Source organism: Panicum virgatum, chromosome 2N (genome assembly GCF_016808335.1).
Source record: "Panicum virgatum strain AP13 chromosome 2N, P.virgatum_v5, whole genome shotgun sequence".
Classification (NCBI taxonomy): domain Eukaryota; kingdom Viridiplantae; phylum Streptophyta; class Magnoliopsida; order Poales; family Poaceae; genus Panicum; species Panicum virgatum.
The window spans coordinates 41,148,927-41,169,225 of NC_053146.1; the positions used below are offsets into that span (position 1 = coordinate 41,148,927).

A 20,299-nucleotide genomic window follows, 5' to 3' on the forward strand; every position below is an offset into this window, starting at 1 on the left:
CAGGGGATTAGGCTTTGCTATTGCTGGGAAATAGGGTGAAGTCATTTATGGCAAGGTTGGGCAGAGCAGTGGTTTGAGTCAAATTGAGAAACCTACCCACACACCCAAGTTTGCCAAGATCACCCCAAGTGAACCTACCCAACCCATTGTGAAAGATGGACTGATTGATGAGACCCCCAAAGCACCACCACCCAAGCAAGTGTGGATTCCAAAACCGAACCACCTCCGGAACCACTTGATGCTCTCCCCAAGATCCCTGAGGAACCCCTTCCTAAGGCCAAGCCTCAACCAAGAGTGAACCAAGCTCCCAAGAAAGTGTACCAACAACCCCCAAGCCGTGAGGTGACGTATCACTGTGAGTACTGCCACAGAGAGGGCCACTTGGTAGAGTTTTGCTTTAGGAGGAAGAGGGATGAGCGGAGAGAGCTTGAGTGGAACAACCAAGACCGGTACCACTCTTCAGTTGGGTTTGAGGAACCTTCACTGTTCAGGAAAATTTGCAAAGGAAACCTTAAGTTTCTCTTGAAATCAACCTGTTATCTTGGTCCTCTCTTAGTAATTTTTTTAGAAGAACTCTTATATTTTAATTAAATCAAACCACAACTTGTTCCATTCGATACTTATACACATGCAACATTATATGTACAATTAGAACAACAAAATGTGTTGAACTCAAAAGTTGTTCAATATAAAATTTGATCCAAAATTCAAGAAATAAAACTTTATTATTGAGCAAATTTTGATATTCAAAATGCTCTGGCAATTCGTTTGCTCAATTCTTACATGTGATCTGTTGTACCTACAATTTGGACACCAAAACATCTTCAAATTAATAAGTGTTCAATACAAAAGTTTCTCACAATATCAAAATCTACAGCCTTATTATATAGTATAATTTTAAATTCAAGGCACTTTTACTGAAAAGTTTTAAATACAAACATTGCTCAAAATTTCAAAACCTAAAAATTTGCTACACAAGAAAATTCTAATTCAAAGCGTTTTCGTAATTCATTCAACATGATATCCTGTTTTGTTAAAAATATAATATCGTATCACCATTCTTCTATAGTTTCTCATGCTACCTCCATAATAACACATCGTATTTGAATATATCCATAACGTACTTAAAATAATATCACCACCTCTATTAATTGCCACATGATTAAAAGTCGAAATCTCTTCATTCTCAATTGCAGCTAATTGTGCTTAGACCTCCCTAATAAATCATTTTAACCCTCCTTTCACTGTAGAAAATATAGCAAAAAATATCGTAGATCCATTTTGATACTCAAAATAATATACTACTTAAATAGTAGCATCATGATATTAGAATGCCCAAAATATATACCAAGTGCAACAGAGGGACGCAGACCATAGAACCTATACGAAAATAATGAAGTGATGGATTTATCTTACCTAATTTGCTTAACAAATATACATTTGCCTAGATACAATAATTAATATATGCTTAAACTAAAGTTCACATCAACTATAATACTACGACATGAGACAATGGGTCACGGGATTTTGTTGTGACCTTGCTTACTAGCTCTGATATGCTTTCCTTCCTCTTTTATGGGCACAAACGATAAACTTTGAAGGTTCAATTTATATGATTCATAATTTTATATTTAATATGCAACTTTATTAAGGTACCATGTCCTATTTGCAGGCACTCAGAACCCATGAATCACATAAACATAATATTATCATAAATGTCTCAAATATATATAGCTCGGTTCAAAAACGTTTCCACTGACTTTAAAAGAGTGAAACGGTACTGTAATGCTTCCTATTCCCCGCCATAAGACACTGGCTTAACTCACTGGAGGGAGCGGCAAAGCCACGCCATTATTTCCTTAACTCGTTTTTCTCTTTCCTTTAACTGTGTAGATCATCACATTCTAACAGTTGAAACAAAAACCAAATCACTTGTCTTCTTACAACGGAGTTCCATCTGATGCTCTGGCACGACACTACACCTTCCGCGACAGACACCAAGTCACCTGACCGATTCCCTGGTCATACTAATTGATTAATTAGTATTCCCAAGTCACCTGACCGATTTCCTGGCAGACACCAAGACACCAAGTAGAACTTTTAATCCAACTCTGCTAAAACCCCTTTTCTCTGTACGTAGACTGTTCAACGGCTTTTTCATTACGCGGTTTGGCTGACAGCTAATGGCATGAGTTGTGAAAATTAGCCCTAAGAACAGTCGCGTTTATTGGATCAAAGCAAAGCCATCCAGGATGGAAAGGTTCCACATATAAGGAGTACATATATTATTTCGCCCTTTTTGCTGGGGACATTATTATCACGATACAGCTGTTTTTTCTTCTTTTTTCTTAGCAAAACAACTGTTTCAACCAGGAAAAGCTGGTAATCGATGGGCGCGCGGTAACGCAAATGGAGGGCCGTCAGTTTCTTATAGCGTGCATGTGCATTTACCGTCCATCAGACCTGAGTTTGATTGTCCCAATCTCGAGTTGTTTGGCAGTCAGTTTGTCAGTTTACATACATCCATATGCATGTACTTCCTCTGCTTTTTTTTTGTTAATATAGATAATAGTACATGCATGCACGTACATACCCACTACAAAGATACTTGCAGACTCCCATGTTCCATCCTTTTTCAGATGATCATCGATCAAGGCGGATCCACCTTTATTCAAAGTTATTCAGTTGAATACCCATTATTTTATACTAAATATTTTGTATATATATTGTATTTTTCAGATATATGAAGAAAAAACAAAAAAAAGAACATAGAGCAGTGTATCATGCTCGAAAATATGAAGCAACCTACCGGCACCCCTACCAACCGATACCCCCTCCCCCAACGATCCCCCAGCCCACCCCACTCGCATTACCCTCCCCTGATCCCCCTACCCTCCCGCACTCCCCTTCGCTCTCAATTCCTTGCTCCAGCAGCTCACCCACCCAAAACCCTAGCCGCCGCGACATGCGGCATGGTGGTCGACGGAGAGGGCATGTGGCAGTGATTGGCGGTGAGGGCAAAGAGGGTATACAGCAGCGAGCAGGCGGCAGGCACAGATGGAGCAAGCCGTGGTGGCACGGGCAACGGCTCGGCCTCCAGGCCTATAGGCCTCGATGGCTAGGCAGGTAGCGTACAGGCGCAGGCGGGCGATGCATCCAGCATGCAAGTACTCCCTCCATACTTGAAAATAATGTCGTTTTGGACAAGGTTTGGGTCAAACATTGGGAATATAAATCATGAATAACTTTTAAGTTTTTGAGTTTCAAAATATAAAAACCATATGAATAGATTTATCTTGAAAAATATTTTCATAAAAGTATAAATATATCACTTTGCGATATATATTTTCATAAAAATAAGAAGTCAAAGTTACGTTTTGGAGACGTGTCGCTGTCCAAAAGGACATTCTTTTCAAGTATGGAGGGAGTAGGCACCAAGTGCAAGGGGCAACCCCACCAAGCCGGCCGACAACGCAAGTGGGCAAGCCCAAAATCAAGGTTAGAAAAAATACATCGATACTTTATGAAAATTAGCATTGCAATTTACGAAATTTGTAAAAAAATCACAATAATTCAGTATTATAACAAGGGATATATTCTGAAACTCGATTGCTTGTAATATGTAGATCTAAACGATGAAAAGGAGGAAGAGTGGTAATGCGACTACTGATTTGAGTTCTTTTTTCAAAAGAACTCAAATAGTGGTATTTAGAGTAGCAATTGGGCAAACACAATTACTCCTGAACCAGCGAGAGTTAGCGGCGATAGCCAGTTGAGCCCCCAATAATTGAAGATGATAAATCCATGCCTGTAGATGAATCTGAATCCCGTGGCAACCAGGATGATGATTATAACATAGAGCATGAACCTGGGTTGAGGGCTCCTATTCAAGGTATCCCGTCAATGACCAAGATTTAGAAGGGTGTACATTGCATTGGGGCCATGTGTGACCAAGCATGAAAAGTGACAACTTTATGGTCGAGGTATGCACCGATTCCAACCAAAATGGTTTGATGAATTCAAGTTGTAACACCCTGGATTTTTCCGGAATGTTATAAGTCAAAAATATGAAGTTCAAAGTTTTTGTGCAACTGTTGTAGTTAGATCAACCTAAGCATGATTTCTATCCTTCTAAAACTCTTAGTAATTAACATAATGAAGTGAATTATGGATTATTAAATTGCCAGCATGGAATATTTGGAATTAATTGAATCTACCTTGTTCATTGAATTTCATTTTGGAATGTATTTTCTTTGCTCGAAATTGTGTGGAATTTAAATTTGAAGTGTATCCTTCTGATTTAAATTCAAAAGCTAACTACCCACCCTAACTTGCCTCGAACCTAAACCCGAATCCAGCCTAGCTGATCCAACCCGCTAAACAACCAACCCTAACCCAAAAACAATGTAGCCCAACCCAGCCAGCCAGCCCGCACCCATCTCGCCCAGCCTGCTTTGCGCGGCTTGCGTTGCACCATCCGCAGCGGCCTGCTAACCGAGCTAACATTTTCAGCCCACACCAGAACAAGCCCGATCGAGCTCCACCGCCCTACCAGCCCAGCTCAACCGCACCACCCTTCCTCTCTCGGGGTCGCTGATCGTCAGGCCCCACCTACTAGCCACTATTCCCTTTCCCCTGCCTCTCGCCCAGCACCTCGCCCTGCCTCACGACGCCGCCCACGCCTCGCTCCACCTTCTCGTCAGTGCTGCTACATGACTGGCCGACACACCCACGCGTGTCAGGCCCTATCGGCCCCCGCCTGCTTCACCTGCCCGCGCCGTGCCCTGCACCTGCTTCACGCGCGCTAGCTGCCAAAGTAGTGAAACTGCCTGGCCGCACTTTCGCCCCACACCCCGCCACGCGTACCATCTCGCACGCTGAGCCTAAGCAGCCACCATGCCAAACCCTAGCCCGAGAAGACGTATAAAGCTCCCGAGGGCCGCAAAACCATAGCATCCACGAGTCCCATTCTGCTGCTGCCACCATAGAGAGCGAGGGCCGAGAAGAAGAATTGAAGGAAGAGAAGGGGAGGAGATGGAACTGAGGAGGAGGAGGAGGAGGAGGAGGAGGAGGAACGCGAGGAGAAGGAGGAGAACGCCGACGCTGACATTGGAGGAGTTTCATCGAGCTAACACCCCGATCGATGATATCAATGCCCCATTGCTGCACGGGACAGCTTCACCTTGTCACAGCCATGCCTCGCCTATGCTCCGCCTCGTTACCCCCAGCCCCGACAGGTGAGCACCATCATTGCCTTCCGGCCACCCCTTTTTCCTATCGGCGAGATGCCTTGCGCCATCGAGGACCCTTCTGTAAAAAGCCATAGGCCCCGTCCCTTTCTGTTGCAGGAGCCCATCGCATCGCAACCCGCAGCTGACGTCACCTAACCTCGCCGCCATATCACGCACGTGCACGGCACAGACATGAGTAGTCGTGGGTACTTGGAATTGCGCATGAGCGCACACCTTGTTCCTCACCGGACTACCATGCCCCTGCCTCGCTTCACCATTTCCCCGTGCAAGTGCCTAGACCCAAACCACCTGTCAATAGGCCATGCCTTTGGCTGTAACCTCATCTTTCCCCCATTTGACCCATCTTGGTGTGCTTGTCGCGCCAAGCCACTGCTTTACCTTCGCAGTCACTGTCGCCATAGCTTGACACCGTCGTGCCCCATCTCGCCATAGCTGCCTCGCCATGCGCGGTCACCACTAGCACTGCCATGACGTCGCCGCCACACCCTCCCTCTAACTCACACACGCTAGCGCGCACATGTACACGCACACCACACCAGATCCGGTCGTACCACACCAGATCCGGCATGGTGGCTGACACCCTGACCCCACATGCTAGAGAGCGGGAGGGAGAGCTGACCTGTAGGCCATACCCGGCAGTGAGAGAGCGAGAGGGAAAAATAGGGGAGAGGAGGCGAAACGGGCCAAAACCAGCCTGTTGGACCCTAGCGCACCAGTTCGAGCCAAGCCTTTAGGCGCAACGCCAGCCGACCTGCTGAGCCGTTCCAATGCAGGCTGAGCCAACCAAGACCAAGCCAAGCTCCCTGAGCTGATTTGCGAAGCCGAGATATTGGGCCGACCCAACTACTTTCGGCCCATGAACCAGATCCGCCTAGTCTTTTCCCTTTTTGTTTTCCCCATGCTGACACATGGGACCCACATGTTGGTGGCTCTGTGTCACTGACGAGTCAGTCCACTGACCTACAGACCCCACCTCTGACCTTTAACCGGTCAATGGGCAACATTGACCGGGTCTACGCTGACGTCACATGACCCACTACTAATGTTAGCGGACATGGCCTCCCTGGTGACGTCATGCTGACATCAGCATGTCACGTGGAACGCTCTGGTGCTTCCACATATCACCTTGTATTTTTTTCTTTTTGATAATTATTTATTAATTTTAGAAAATGATTTAACCATAGAAAATTCATAATTAATTAATGGGATCTCCAAAAAATATGAAACAAACTTCATAATTCTTCTAAAATCATCATATATCCGTTATAGTATATTTTGTTGTGATTTGGGTCTTATTTGAGTAGTTTTGTGCACGTTGGTCCCTAATCTTTATATGTATTTATGAATAGGTCCCTATGATGAGGAGCTGACCGACATCCCGAACGACTAGGAGGTCCAGGAAAACTTTGAAGATATGCTAGGTTCATATCCATATGTTTGAATACCTATTAGACATTGCTTGCTAGATATGCTATCACTTTACTTTCAGTTATGATGAGCTGAACTTGCATGGCCTATTTATATACTTGTATTCCTTGCAATCCTATCACACTTTGCTATGAGAGATACCTTTCCTATGCTTTGCATATGTGTTGGGATAGGTGGTGATGTCTCTTGGCGTTTGTGTGTGGAGATATACTTTTTAGGAGTTGGTGAATAGGAACTTTAGCGGCGGTGAGCAGATTAATCTGATCCTCAGATCGGGGGCTACGGGTGTGCATTGGGCACGCCCTACGGAGTACCTATTGCGGGTACATTCTTTTGATGGATACTTGTGATACTTGAGGTGGTTGAGGTGTTTGAGGGCCACACCTATAATGGGTGTCATCAGCAGACTGTTGCAACGCACCTTGTGACGAAGACGCTCGCTCCGGTAAGTAAGGACTAGGTGAGCTTGATGCTGGAGATGGAACTATATTAAACGTGCACACCACTTACCCTTGTGCGGGCAGGGGTTCCAACCATTCCTAGCTATGCAGTACCAGAACTGTAGGAGCAGTGTGTTAGAAGAGGGTATGCCAGGTACGCCCATGGAGGATTCGGGATGCACCGGACCTGGTCGGGTTCTTCAACCCTAGTCTTTGAGACTTTCGAAACCAGTTGGCCATGTTAGAGATTCACAGTCCTGGGTTATTCGTTGCGCCGAATGAACCCAACCTCGGGAAAGTAGAATACATGTTCTAGAGTACAAAGTTACATATATTCTAACATACTCAACTGGAACCCCGCTGATGTAGCATCCTCCGCAGCAACTGAGCCCTGCTAGGATTGATCCCCATGTGACACTTTCAAACTTGAGGTTCTTGTGGACTAAGTTGTTCCATTCGATCCTTGAAAATTGTCTCCCTATCAGTTCCAGTGCTGCAATGTACTCGTCCATCAGCTATTGGATGTCCAGCCCGAGCAATGCCTTCCATCTTATCAACATCCTGGCGATTGTAAAAAGTAATCTCCCCACTCCTGCCCCCGTCCTCCCCTTGAAAGCATAAATCATTATGAAGTTTCCATAAGGACCACAAAGCACGCACAAACACAAATTGAGAACCATATTTAGTTTATTACTAATCCACTAGCGAGCTACGGATTCAAAATCCCCGCTGACTTTATTTGCCTACCATCAGAGAAATATATGTTCAGTTCCACTAAGAGGTGGGTGATAGATTCATTTTCACAACAAAAAAGTCAAGAAATATCACTTAGACCCCGCCTTTTACTCAGATTATCTCTTGTAAGCAGCCTATTGTTGGACAAAAGCCAAAGAAAAATGTGAACTCTTAGGGGCACCTCAGTTGCCAATCTGCAGGTAGATGCACAGGCTTAATGCCTTTAGTGCTAATAACAGAATACAGATAGATTGCACAGAACAAACCCCATTTGTATGAACCACTAGATAATCGAGTCACTCTCCTGATAGGACAATACTGCTAGCAATCTGGACTTGATCCTTCCACATTAGCATATGCCTTTGTGAAACAACTCTCCTGAAAGTAATCAGGTCCACAACATTTCCAAACTTCATCAATTGTATAGCCTTTTTCATTGGCTACAACATAAAGAGGCTAATACTGTACCACAAACCTTGATTACCAAACCAAATATCCTGTCAAAATCTGATTCTAGTACCATCCCCAACTTTCCACATATAACCAATTTTAGCAGCTTGAACAACCCAAAGAACAAAGTTCTAAAAAGAAGAAGCTCCGATCTCACGACAATAAAAGACATTTTGTTGGTCCACTCTATACTTATATTTGATAATCTTGGTGCACACAACACTTCTTCATTCAAATGATATATGTGAATCCAAGAGGCTAGAAGGCAGAAGTTCGAACTTCTTAAATCAGGAATACCAAGGCCCCCATACTCGTTCTGGGCAATCAATTGCCAATTAAGTAATATTTGTGTTTACCTTCAGTATTGTTCCAAGAAAAATCTGGCCATATGTGAATAAATGAGCTCAATTGCCCATTCTTGGAACTTAATAATTGACATAAGTATATGGGGGAATACTAGCTAGGCAAGATTTTAAGAGGGTTAACCTTCCCCCATAAGAGAGAAGTTTATCCTTCCACCCAGCAATAGTCCTCTTAGAGATTTTATCCATAACCAGTTTTATATCGTATCTAATCAACCTGCTATGATGAAGAGAGACACCAAAGTATCTAAAAGAAAACTGTCCATTTTTGCAGCAGGAAGGGGCGGATCCAAAGGGAATTCTAGGGGGGATCAAGCCCCCCTACCTCCTCAAGATCAATTGATGCACCCCCTAAGCCCCCCCCCCCCCCCCCTCCCCTCCATTTTTGGGAGGAAAGAATGAAGAAGAAGGGGAGTGGAAGAAGAAGAGAAGGGGAGGGAGAATATGAGAAGGGAGATGAGCCCCCTCTAGATGTGTTGGCTAGATTCGCCACTGGCAGCAGGAGATCTTTGCCAAGTCATTTGTGTTGTGTTCTCCTCCAACTCCTAGTGACTAAATTACTTTTACCATAATTAATCTTCACACCTGATAGTTGCTCAAAACAAGCTAACAACCATTTGTGATTTCTAGCTTCATCTAGACCATTTTCAAGGAAAAAAAGTGATCTTTCTTGGTAAAAGATTCGTAATTAAGCTTGCCTTCGCCACTTTCCTTAACATCCTGGTAAAATCATCAGCTACTGAGTTGAAAAGCAAGGGGGAGAGAGGGTCCCCTGGCTCAACCCTTTCCCTGGCTTAAAATAGCCACCACTTTCGTCTTTTACTCTAACACCAGGTAGATCCCAATCCCGACCATAAATATTATATCGGGATCATTTCAACAAGATGATGTAAAAACCTTCAAACCTGACTCATCATCCTCTGGATTATGTATGCACATAGCAACGATTCAACGGCGGTACAATGACAAAGCAGATTGTCAGTGTTGGCTATAGTATATCTTAGTCGCTAATATTGACAAACAAAAGAATCTTAACTACTAGAAAAATGTCGAAGCTGCAGGAAGATTATCTTACATGCTAATCACATGATACAACAAAGAACTGTACGCTCATCAGTGGCCACCCTTTGTTTTCCCGCACCCCGTGATCTCCCGCGGGAGCTCGGCGACCCGCTCAATCCCTTCCTCGAAGACAACGCCCATCCCCATGAAGAAATGAGCCTCGATGTGGCAATGGAACGCCCACACTCCTGGGTTATCGGCCTTGAACCGCAGCGCCGTCCAGCCGTAGGGGTGCACGGCCACCGTGTTCTTGAGGATGGGGTCCCTGAGGTTGTACGTCGCCGGGTGCACCGCCGGGTCGAAGCGGCCGATGCCGTAGCCGAGCACCCAGAAGTCGTGCCCGTGCAGGTGCCACGGGTGCGTCTCGCTCTTGTTGTCATCCAGCATGTTGGCGTTCTGCAGCACCACGTCGACGACCGACCCGAACCGCAGCCGGTAGAGCCCGTCGCTGGTCGTCGCGTTCGGGTTCGGCGGCTTGGCGTAGATGTCGTACGTCTGGTGCGCGTACTTCTCCGGTGGCGGCCGCTGGTCGAAGGCGCCCAGGAGGCCGCGCTTCATGGCCACCAGGTACGGCGTGTGCGGGAGCCTGAAGGAGACGTTGTTGAGGGCCCACTTGATGCGCCCGTCGATCTTGTTCTGCGTGTTGAGCAGGAGGATGGTGCGGTCGGCGCGCGGCGGCGGGGGCTCGACGTGCGCCGGGTGCGCCACCGTCGCCACGCTCTGCTGGAACCGGTACATGGTGTCGTTCCAGGCCCGGCCGGCGGGCGGCGGCGTCGGGGGCGGGCTGCGCGGGTCGCCGAGATAGCTCAGGACGGCGGTGCCCGTCGGCGTCCCGGGCTGGCGGCTGACCACGTTGGAGGCGAGCCAGTAGTTGCGGTTGGGGTCCTGGTCGGCCTTGATGAGCACGGAGTAGGTCTCGCCGGAGTAGATGCTGAGGCTGTCCACGACGAACGGCTTTACGTAGTGCCCGTCGGCCTCAACCACAGTCATAGGGTGGCCCTGCATGCATGATGCATTTGGTCAAGGAATTAGTTGGTGGTTAATATTTACATTACACTTTCTTCTGTCAAGGATATGAAGCTTATTTTGATCATTGTCGTTTTCACAAGATACCATTTTTTTTAAACGGAACCGGCAGAAGACAAGATACCAATTCAGCCACACATAAATTATTTTGAAAATATAGTAACTGAATACTACCATAGAGTAACATGCTGCATTCATGGTTGTTAAAACATCGAACGTTCACAAGAGGTAACTTCCACGAAAATGACTGATAGTATTTTAAACTTCAAAGCCATCCATTGATCATCACCAAACAATCCTCTATCGTCGTCGGTCTTCATTTCGACACAGTTTCCCGGTGGTTGTGAAAAGGGTTAGTGAGCGTTGAAAGCGACGGTGCAGACAAAAGCAAAACACCACCAGATAAGAACAACTTGAAAAACGCTGTGCTGAGGTCCGTCCTATCACCAATAAGTCGTTAGCTCTAACGTGAATTGACTATTGATATTGGCGCGACCGTCCAGGAGCGTACCTCGATCTCAAAGTTGAGAGCAGACAAGGATGTGAGGCTGGCGATGCGGAACCGGTACGTCTTCCCGGGCACGACGTCGAACACCGGCGCGGCGCACTCGGGGAGGGTGGCGTCGCAGGTGCCCGCCGCCGCCGCCGAGCAGTTGAACCTGCCGCGGCCGTTGATCAGCAGCGAGTGGGGCTCCCCGACCCAGCGTATGGGCACGGACGCGAGCCCGGTCGCCTGCTCGTGCGTGCTGTTGTGCCACCAGTCGTTGAGCAGCACCTCGTGCTCGCCGTCGTACGCGAACGGCTCCGCGCCGGGCGCCGCCGCGACGACGATGAGCCCGTAGAGCCCCGCCGACCGCTGCATCCCGTAGTGGGCGTGGTACATGTAGGTGCCCGGGCGGTGGACGACGAAGGTGTAGGTGAAGACGTCGCCGGGGAGGATGGGGCACTGCGTGACGCCCTCGGTGCCGTCGGCCCAGGGCGTGCCGATCTGCCGGATGCCGTGCCAGTGGATGGCCACGTTCTCCGTCAGCAGCGAGTTGCTCACCCTGACCACGACGGTGTCGCCCTGCGTGGCGCGGATGGTCGGGCCGGGAGTCTGCCCGTTGATGGTGACGGCGAGCTTGCACACGCAGTCGGGGGACTTGAACTGGTAGCTGATCTCCCACTCGTGGTTTAGCGTCGCCGCGCGCGCGGCCGCGGACAGCGAGAGGCAGAGGAAGAAGCAGCAGAGGAGGCGCCGCCCGGTTTCCCGCAGGGAAGCCATGGTCGTCGCCACTCGATCGGCACTCGGCAGCCGTTGAGTACTGGCGTTCAGCTCAGCTTCTCTCTTCCTCCGTCGCAAACTTTTCAAATGGGGCTCCGGCCCGGTGGCAGGTCAGGTTGTCTGGTGGTCTTGACGTCTGGTACTCTGGTGTGCCTTGCTGAGGTTAGCTCTGGAAGTGGTTGTGTGACGACCTTGCAAAGGTAGCAGAGAATTTATAGAGCAGTCCTGGAGATGTTTGCGCGTGCAGTTTTGAAACAGTCGCCACGTTCGTTCTTAAATCATACCAACCAAGCGACGCATTGACGCAAATAAATCTCTACCATTTCGTGACATGCATATGTTCAGACGACTGGAGAAGCTCTACATTTCAGTAATAATTCAATGGCGGTCCGGACATCAATGGAAACTTAGTATTATATTATAAGGTCAGTCTCAATGGAGTTTTGTGAAAATTTTATGGGCATTTAATTTTGCTAATGTGGTAGGATATTTATGAAAAGAGAGAAGGGAGAGTTTCAGAGGATGTGAGAGAAGTTTCATCCCATGAAACTCATCCTGCTTATGCGATGAAATCATGCTTTGAGACTGGAGCGCAGCTAATAATTTAGCCGCACCTTATTTTATGCTAGAACCTTACACTCAATCTAACAGCGCACTCGTATATAATACGCAGGCCCATATCTAAGCCCGTGCGGCTCATGCAACCGCACAGGGCCTCCAAATTTCAGGCCCCCCAAAATATAACGAGTATACTAGGTATAGTTATACAGTAGTATTTATTTTAGTTATCTTTTAGTTTAATACGAAGCAAAATGTGGTCCAAATATGCCACAAAAGAGAAAACATGCCACTCGATTGTTTTCTTTAGATCCAATCTGCAGACCACAACGCAATCCTTTCCACTTCCACCGTCACCGCTCGCGAGACACAATGTGAGTCGTGACGTCTGTACTTCTGCCTTCCAGACTTCAACCGCAACGCGATCATTTCCTTTTCCGCCGTCACTGCTCGCCAGGCACGATGTGAGTCGCGACATCTGCACTTCTGCCTTCAGGACTTCGCTAAGGCCGCAGCGATCGAGCGACGCAACACCCAGACGTCCTGCTTGCACTACTACAGATTCAGCCTTTTGTCCCGGTTTCAAACTGGCTTTTGTCCCGGTTTTGGAACCGGGACAAGGCTTCCGGGACGGGTGGCAGAACCGGGACAAAATGTGCCTGACGTTAAAAAAATTTTTGCACACCACGGGATTTGATCCCAAGACCTCTTGCCTAGCGCATGGTTTTCTTGCCAACTCACCTAAGTAGTACACGTGACTCAGTATAGAATAACTTCCTTTTGAACTATCACATGGAGGGGTCTTTTGTCCGGGTTGGTAACACCAACCGGGACAAAAGGGTCACCCTTTAGTCCGGGTTGGTGTTACCACCCGGGATAAAAGGGTTGGGCCTTTTGTCCCGGGTGGAGCCACCAACCGGGACAAAAGGGGGGCCTTTTGTCCGGGTTGGTGGCTCCACCCGGGACAAAAAGCCTCTGTCCCCCATGTTGGCCCGGCTAGCCGTTGGACCCGGGACAAAAGCCATCTTATGTCCCGGGCCCAAAGGTACTCGGGACAAATGGCCTGGAACAAATGCCTATTCTGTAGTAGTGTTGTGTGGCCTGGCACCCTGGCTAGTGCGTATTGGCTGTGTCTATCAGCAGGACCCAAATTCATAGTTTCGCACAGGGCCTTCGAATTTGCCGGTACGGCCCTAATAATAGTTAAATAAGCTACATCGTTAATACCGGCATCTTGGAACCTAACTGTATGCTTACAGCTGTTTATCCTGTCTCCTGTTATCTCTCCTCCATCTGATATAACGATTTATACAATCCGCTTACACTTCATACTTGCTCAACGGAAGTTTTCTAACTTGCGCCGTAGCCCGGTTTGTCAGGCACGTTGACCGTGGCTGCCATTAGTCAGGATCCTGCACTATTCGGCTTTTCTGCACTACATACGAAACGGTGCACCCGATCGAGGAGTTGCTGTCTTGCTGACACGCAAGTTCTGGATATCGAGCCAGCTCGGCTCGTTATAGCTCGGCTTGTTAACACACTGTCTCGGCTAGGCTTGTTATACAATCGAGCTAGTAGACCAGTTAGGCTCGGCTCTTCAAAAAGCTCAAGCTAGCTCCTTTGGCTCACGATTCAAATCATAAAACTACAGTATAGGGAGATTATAAAAGAAAGTGAACAACAGACACAAAGTACTTATAATTTTAACAATAGAGAATATAATTCATCCATCGATTGATCCACAATCCCACAATGTTTTTGTCCAGCCAACCCACCACAACGATGACGATGAATCCACGATAGTCACACTGATACAGTTTACACATCACCCGTTCACAAAGCAAAATAAGTGGTGTCGACTGCCTGATCGTGAGGTGTATAAGGTTAGGGTTTCACGATTGGGCTACGACAAGCTGCCGAGGGATGTATGGCCATATGGGCCGAGTCAATTCAGTTGCTGCTCGAGCTGGCTTGATATAAACCGAGCTGGCTCATTATAAAACGAGTCAAACTTGAGCCGAGCTATTAACAAGCTAGTCGAGCGAGCTAGCGAGTTACGAGTTTTTTCATCTATTAACAAGCTAGTCGAGCGAGCTAGCGAGTTACGAGTTTTTTCATCCAGCCTTACCCAAGTAGATGTCCGAACACAACTGCCAGTGGTACGGTCTGACTGGTTGTGGTGCAGCAAGCGCTGTGGAATACTCCCTCCATTCGCTTTGTTCAGCTACCAACAAATGTAGGTTGTTTTGGCAAATCGAGATACATAGATTTTGGCGTTTTAATTTGCTATGCACCCAGCTAGATAAACACTATATCTATATATATGGCAAAAATTATGTATTTATATTTGTTAAAACAATATACAATTTAAAACGGGAGGAATACCATATTTGTGCATGCATGAAATGCATGGCGTGTGCATGGAATATATGTATGATTGCACCGTGCGCTATATATGAAATGCATGGACGCCTGCATGCATGAAAAGCATGATTGAATGAGTGCGTGCGTCAAAGTGAAATTCATATGTGCGCATGCGTGGGCTGCTGGTCTCGTTGTGCTTGAGGTGCTTCTCCTTGTGTTATGCTTGTATAGGCATATATATTTTGAACATATTTATTATGCAATAAATTAAAGATCAAACTTTCACATGTGATATGTTGGTATATCTCGATGTTCTTTATCCGATTTATTCTTGCGTGTTCAATTTTGGAATAACACTAATTTATTGTCCAACGTGATTATACTTACTTTAATTCATCTGGAATCTTGCTACTGAATCAAGGTAGCCATGTGGTAAGTTCATTTTCATTAACATTTTCGTATATTGATTTACCTAATTATGAAACTAGGATTCTTTAACCTACTTTTCACAGTACCATCCAACACAGTCTGATTGTCTATTTAATAAGGTCTAGATATCTGATTGGCGTTATTATTTCAGTCGGGTTAGTTACATAATTTAATAATCTCTTTTCTGATCAAATTTCACGATTATGGGAGTTATATATATATATATATATATATATATATATATATATATATATATATATATATATATATATATATATATATATATATATATATATATATATATATATATATATATCTAGAAATATACATGTTTTAGTTAACTATTACATCGAATATGCATGTTACTAGGGTGAGAAATGCCCGTTGTAGTTCTTGCTATCATTCCCTCCCTCGACCAAACAAAATATAATCCAAAATCTAAATCGAGAGGGCTCTCGATTTTAGCTTAGCGCAAGAGCGCCTCCTGATCTGTAATATACCGCATACAGGAAGGAAATTACCGGAAGATGGGAAGTCAGTATAATGAAAGAAAAACAGAGAGGTGATCAATAAAATCTATCCAACAATACCAGGACCCCAATTTCCTAGGCATGTTCCTTCCACTTGCTTGGTAGAGCACGGATAGTTGACGATCCGAAGGATATCATTGGCACTGCCAGTGCCCGGATGTCCAATCATAATTATTTTTTCATCAGACGATCCGTTGCAAACATTGATAAATAACTGTTGCAACTTTATAAATTAACACTTGCAACATCAATAAATATGTACACAGATGACTCTGATATCCTATTCGAGGATGGAAAATTCCCACCGCAAAACATCATACTTCATGCAAGATCCACTGTGTAACATAAAGAAATAATAATTGCAGTATCTGTACTTTGCAACATTCATGGGTTGAAGCGTCCGATTTTTTCTACGCATCAGACATCCTAATTTAGCATTACCGAAATGAAGGATCATTTTGGGTTCGCCTACAGCTAGCTAGCAGGCATGTTGACTGCGTCAGCTCCGCTTCCGTCTGCACCGCCACGTCCTTCCTTGGTCGTCAGCGTTCGTTTCATCAGGCATGCATATGGCTTACCTACTTGCTGCGGAAGTGCATGCATGGTCATTCGTCTCTGCGCACCGTATGTACCCGCGATATTGCGAGGAAATTAAAACATCAACGCCCTATAGACGTTGACATGTCAGCATCAGAGATTATTAGGTAGCACTCACACGGTCACACCTGACATTACTGACGCAAAAGTCGACACCCGCTCAACTGTACGCGTGCGTATAGACTTGGCCACAATGCACATGCAAGGGCGCACGTGCAAATTTTGGCTATTGGTCATTTGACTGAAATCCTCACTCAAATTTCTGAAACATTGGATCTAAAATGGATGGCTTAGCTTTACTCATCTTTCCTCATCTCATCTCCACCACCTTCTTCCTCCTCCGCTCTCCCACCTCCTTCTTCCTCCATGTGCCTGCGCCGAGCCCCGCCGCCCCCCCTCTGGCGCGGGCGGCTAGGGCCCTAGCCGCCCACGCAAGCAACCGCGCCAACCCATCGCCGCCACCTCCCGCGGCCGTCGCCCCGTCCTAGCCCCGCCCAACCGTCTTCCTCCACCGGCCTCGCCGCCCCGTGTCCACCATCACCGCCGGGCCGGCCTTCCGCCGCCGGCCCTCCTTCTAGAGCTGGCGGTGAGCAACAGCCCCCCCCCCCCCCAACAATGCCGAACCCTAACCCGAGCTCTAACCTCGTCGGAGTTGGAGGAGGAGGTGTAAATGGGCAAGAAGAAAATTCGAGTGAGGAGAGCCTCCAAATCACTCGGGTGGAGGTATAGGTTTCCCCAAAAAATTTGACGAGCGCCTTAACATTCAGATACCAAAATCTTCTTCAAGTAAAAACAATTATATTATACATATGTAGCTAATCGTAATCAGAAAACTAGCGCCTTTAACATCTGGCCCCTCTTCTGTATCGAATGTCCTACTGTGGTCTGTATTCATGAAGGAATTTACTAATGAGAACCAAATATATGATTATATATGGTTGCATTGGTTAAATTAGAAAATGGACTAGACACCTAATATTTGCAAATGAGAACTTAAAAATCTCAAGTCTCCTGCTGTTTCCCCATCCTACTCACCAACCGTGAGCGTACCGGCCAATTCACCGACCGGCGTTGTGTGTGCTCCCCTGTCGTCGACCGTTGCGAAGCTTGTTTTTCCATCTACATGATCTTTTCACATCGACTTCGGGGCGTCAGAGTAAGTTAATTCTTCGTGTATTGCAAGCGAGCTTAATGCTCCATCTACGGGCCGGGGTATGTAGGGTACGCGCAGGCCTGGTACGCAGGCTAACGCGATAGGCCGATAGTTGAGGCTTCACAATTCGTGGATGGTAAGTTGTACTAGCTCTGGAACCTGCTGTACGTAAGTCGTTAGTCACATAAATTTCACCTGCTAGATCGTGCGATGATCGTTGCTCCGCAACTGCTGAATACTGCTGCATGCGCACAAGCTAAGCAGGCTTTAACTTGACCAAATCCAGTTTGGTAATAACGTACGCGATCGTACGCCAACTTCTCCGAAGCAAGCTTAGTTTGTTGCAGGTTAATTCGAGTACATTGGTAATACATTAGTGGTTCCATAGACGGCATCAGGCAACACCATATAGAATATTATATTAGAGAGTGAGAAAGAGTTTGTTGCCAAGCCGGGATTAAAATCTACCTATGGCGAACCTACTACTAATCATTTGTCTAGGCTCTTCTATTTATTTGACATTTGTACATGCTCTTCTATTTCATTGCCATCTCCCCCTTATACATAAGCATTGGTCTGATCTTGCCCAGAAACCTATAAAATCTCTTTATGCTTACAACTGAGGCCCTGTTTAGTTCCTAAAAAATGTTGCACAGTACCTGTCACATTGAATCTTTGGACACATGCATGGAGCATTAAATGCAGTTGAAAAATAACTAATTACACAGTCTAACTGATTAGCACGAGCTGAATCTTTTAAACCTAATTAGTCCACAATTGGACATTATTTGTCAAGTAAGAATGAAATGTGTTACAGTACCAAAACTTAAATTTTTTTCACCAACTAAACACACCCTGAAAACATTGAATGAAACATATATCAACATTTGCAAATATGGTATAACAACATATGCAAGTAGGGATAAATTAAAGATTGTCTGATTCCATAATCCAACTCTCACCTTTTATTTTGATTCTTTTTCCCAATTCTGCTGGTATCTGAAAAATTGGGCCTCATCGGCGATTAGCAGTGACTGCAGTGCCATAAGAGTCTCGAAGAGGATTAGCGAAGCTTGACTGGGTGGCTCCATTTCCACGCTGGCCCTGCTTCCCATCTACCGCTATCACGCTTCAGGCTGAGGCGCGGAACGGCGACAGAGGGCAACGAACCGCGAAGGCAGTCGAGAGCGTCGACGCCTCGTACGTTAATTGTTGACGGTTTAGCTTCAGGGAAATGGGCTGCAGTACTGGTTGGCTCATCTTGGTCATGGGCTGATGGCCCAAAACTTTAAACGTTGTATCTTCCTCGTCCTCCAATTTCCACCACAACAGGTTTCCATGACGGCTGCAACTCGTAGGAACTAGTGCCGGGGGTGAGGGGTTCATCAGCCACTAGGTATAGCGGCCACCATGGCTCGCCATACTGTGGCTCCGCCACTATTTGTTGCATTGTTTCCTCGAACAAAAAAATGCCTTATGAACAAACAGTTTAGGACTATGAGGTCACTCCCAATATTGTCTTTAAGATGAATTGTCTTAAAGCGGAATCTTACGCCCTGTGGATTGTGTAATTAATTTTCCATTGTAGGAAACGTCGGGCTATCTTAGGGGATGTGCGCATGACGGAGAAGGTGACTGGGCCGTGTATTGATCCGTATACATCATACCCACTTGATTGTTGGGCTCAGTACATATCTGGCGACCCAAATTGTGTGGCACAACATTCGGCCCATCGGACTAGCCCAAAGGTTGGTTTTCTTAAGCACTCTACTAAGCCCAACAGACTAGCCAACTTAGACGTTCAGACAAGTCCATCTATTTTTTTCACAGTAAGGAACATATTGACATGCTGAGTTTCTTCCTTATTACTCTCGGTAGATCCTTCATGCCTACTGCTCCATCAATTCATGATGTATTTTCAGAAAACTGATATACACATCAGTAGACACGATATCGACCAATTTGTGTCGTACACGTAAGGTACATATGATGAGTCTCTTTTTTTTTCCTTTAGTTTCTCTTGAAGTTTAATTATGTCATTGCTATTAAAACCAGCATCTATCCCTGTCCCTTTCAATACAAATAATATAGTGATGCAAATTGTTTACGCTATATAATTTGACTAATTAATTTAAATATGATAGTAAGCATGAGAACTGAGTGTACCTCAGTTCATTAGGTTTCTTATGGTAAAATCTATTGATCCAACTTTAAGCCCTAGACTCAACACGGTGCTTATTTTTTTACTCACTACTAAATAATGCAAGTATTTACATCTTTTCGCATTTTGCAAGAAAATGATGTAACACAATTTGCTGCACAAAGACATGTGGTAAACTCACGAAGTCGATGGCCGTCTCTCGAGTTGCACGCACGCGTCAACAGTCAAATCAAAGAAAAGTTCCACGGCACTTCTGATATTTTAGATAATGGAAAAAATTATTTAGTTTCATCTTCCTCGTCGAGGAGGGATCAGAACAACACTATTACACGCAGTAGCAACCACACCACACTCTCTATAAAGCATTTAAAGTATAAAGTATACCTGCTGATAGCTAATCCGTAAACTAAAAGGTTATTCATGAGATGCAAAGAAATAAAGAGCCGAAATCTCCAGCAAGCGACATGCCTGAATCATCCTCTCTTTTT

At 45.8% G+C, this 20,299-nt stretch overlaps 1 protein-coding gene across 1 annotated transcript; it reads right to left on the reverse strand.

Moving 5' to 3' along the window:
- Positions 1-9,557: 9,557 nt before the first annotated feature.
- LOC120660501 (L-ascorbate oxidase-like) lies at positions 9,558-12,187 on the reverse strand. Its single transcript, XM_039939047.1, has 2 exons — positions 11,267-12,187; positions 9,558-10,728 (listed from the first exon to the last, which is right to left on the reverse strand). The coding sequence occupies exons 1-2, from the start codon at positions 12,017-12,019 to the stop codon at positions 9,781-9,783; spliced, it is 1,701 nt and encodes a 566-aa protein (XP_039794981.1). The 5' UTR covers positions 12,020-12,187; the 3' UTR covers positions 9,558-9,780.
- Positions 12,188-20,299: the final 8,112 nt, after the last annotated feature.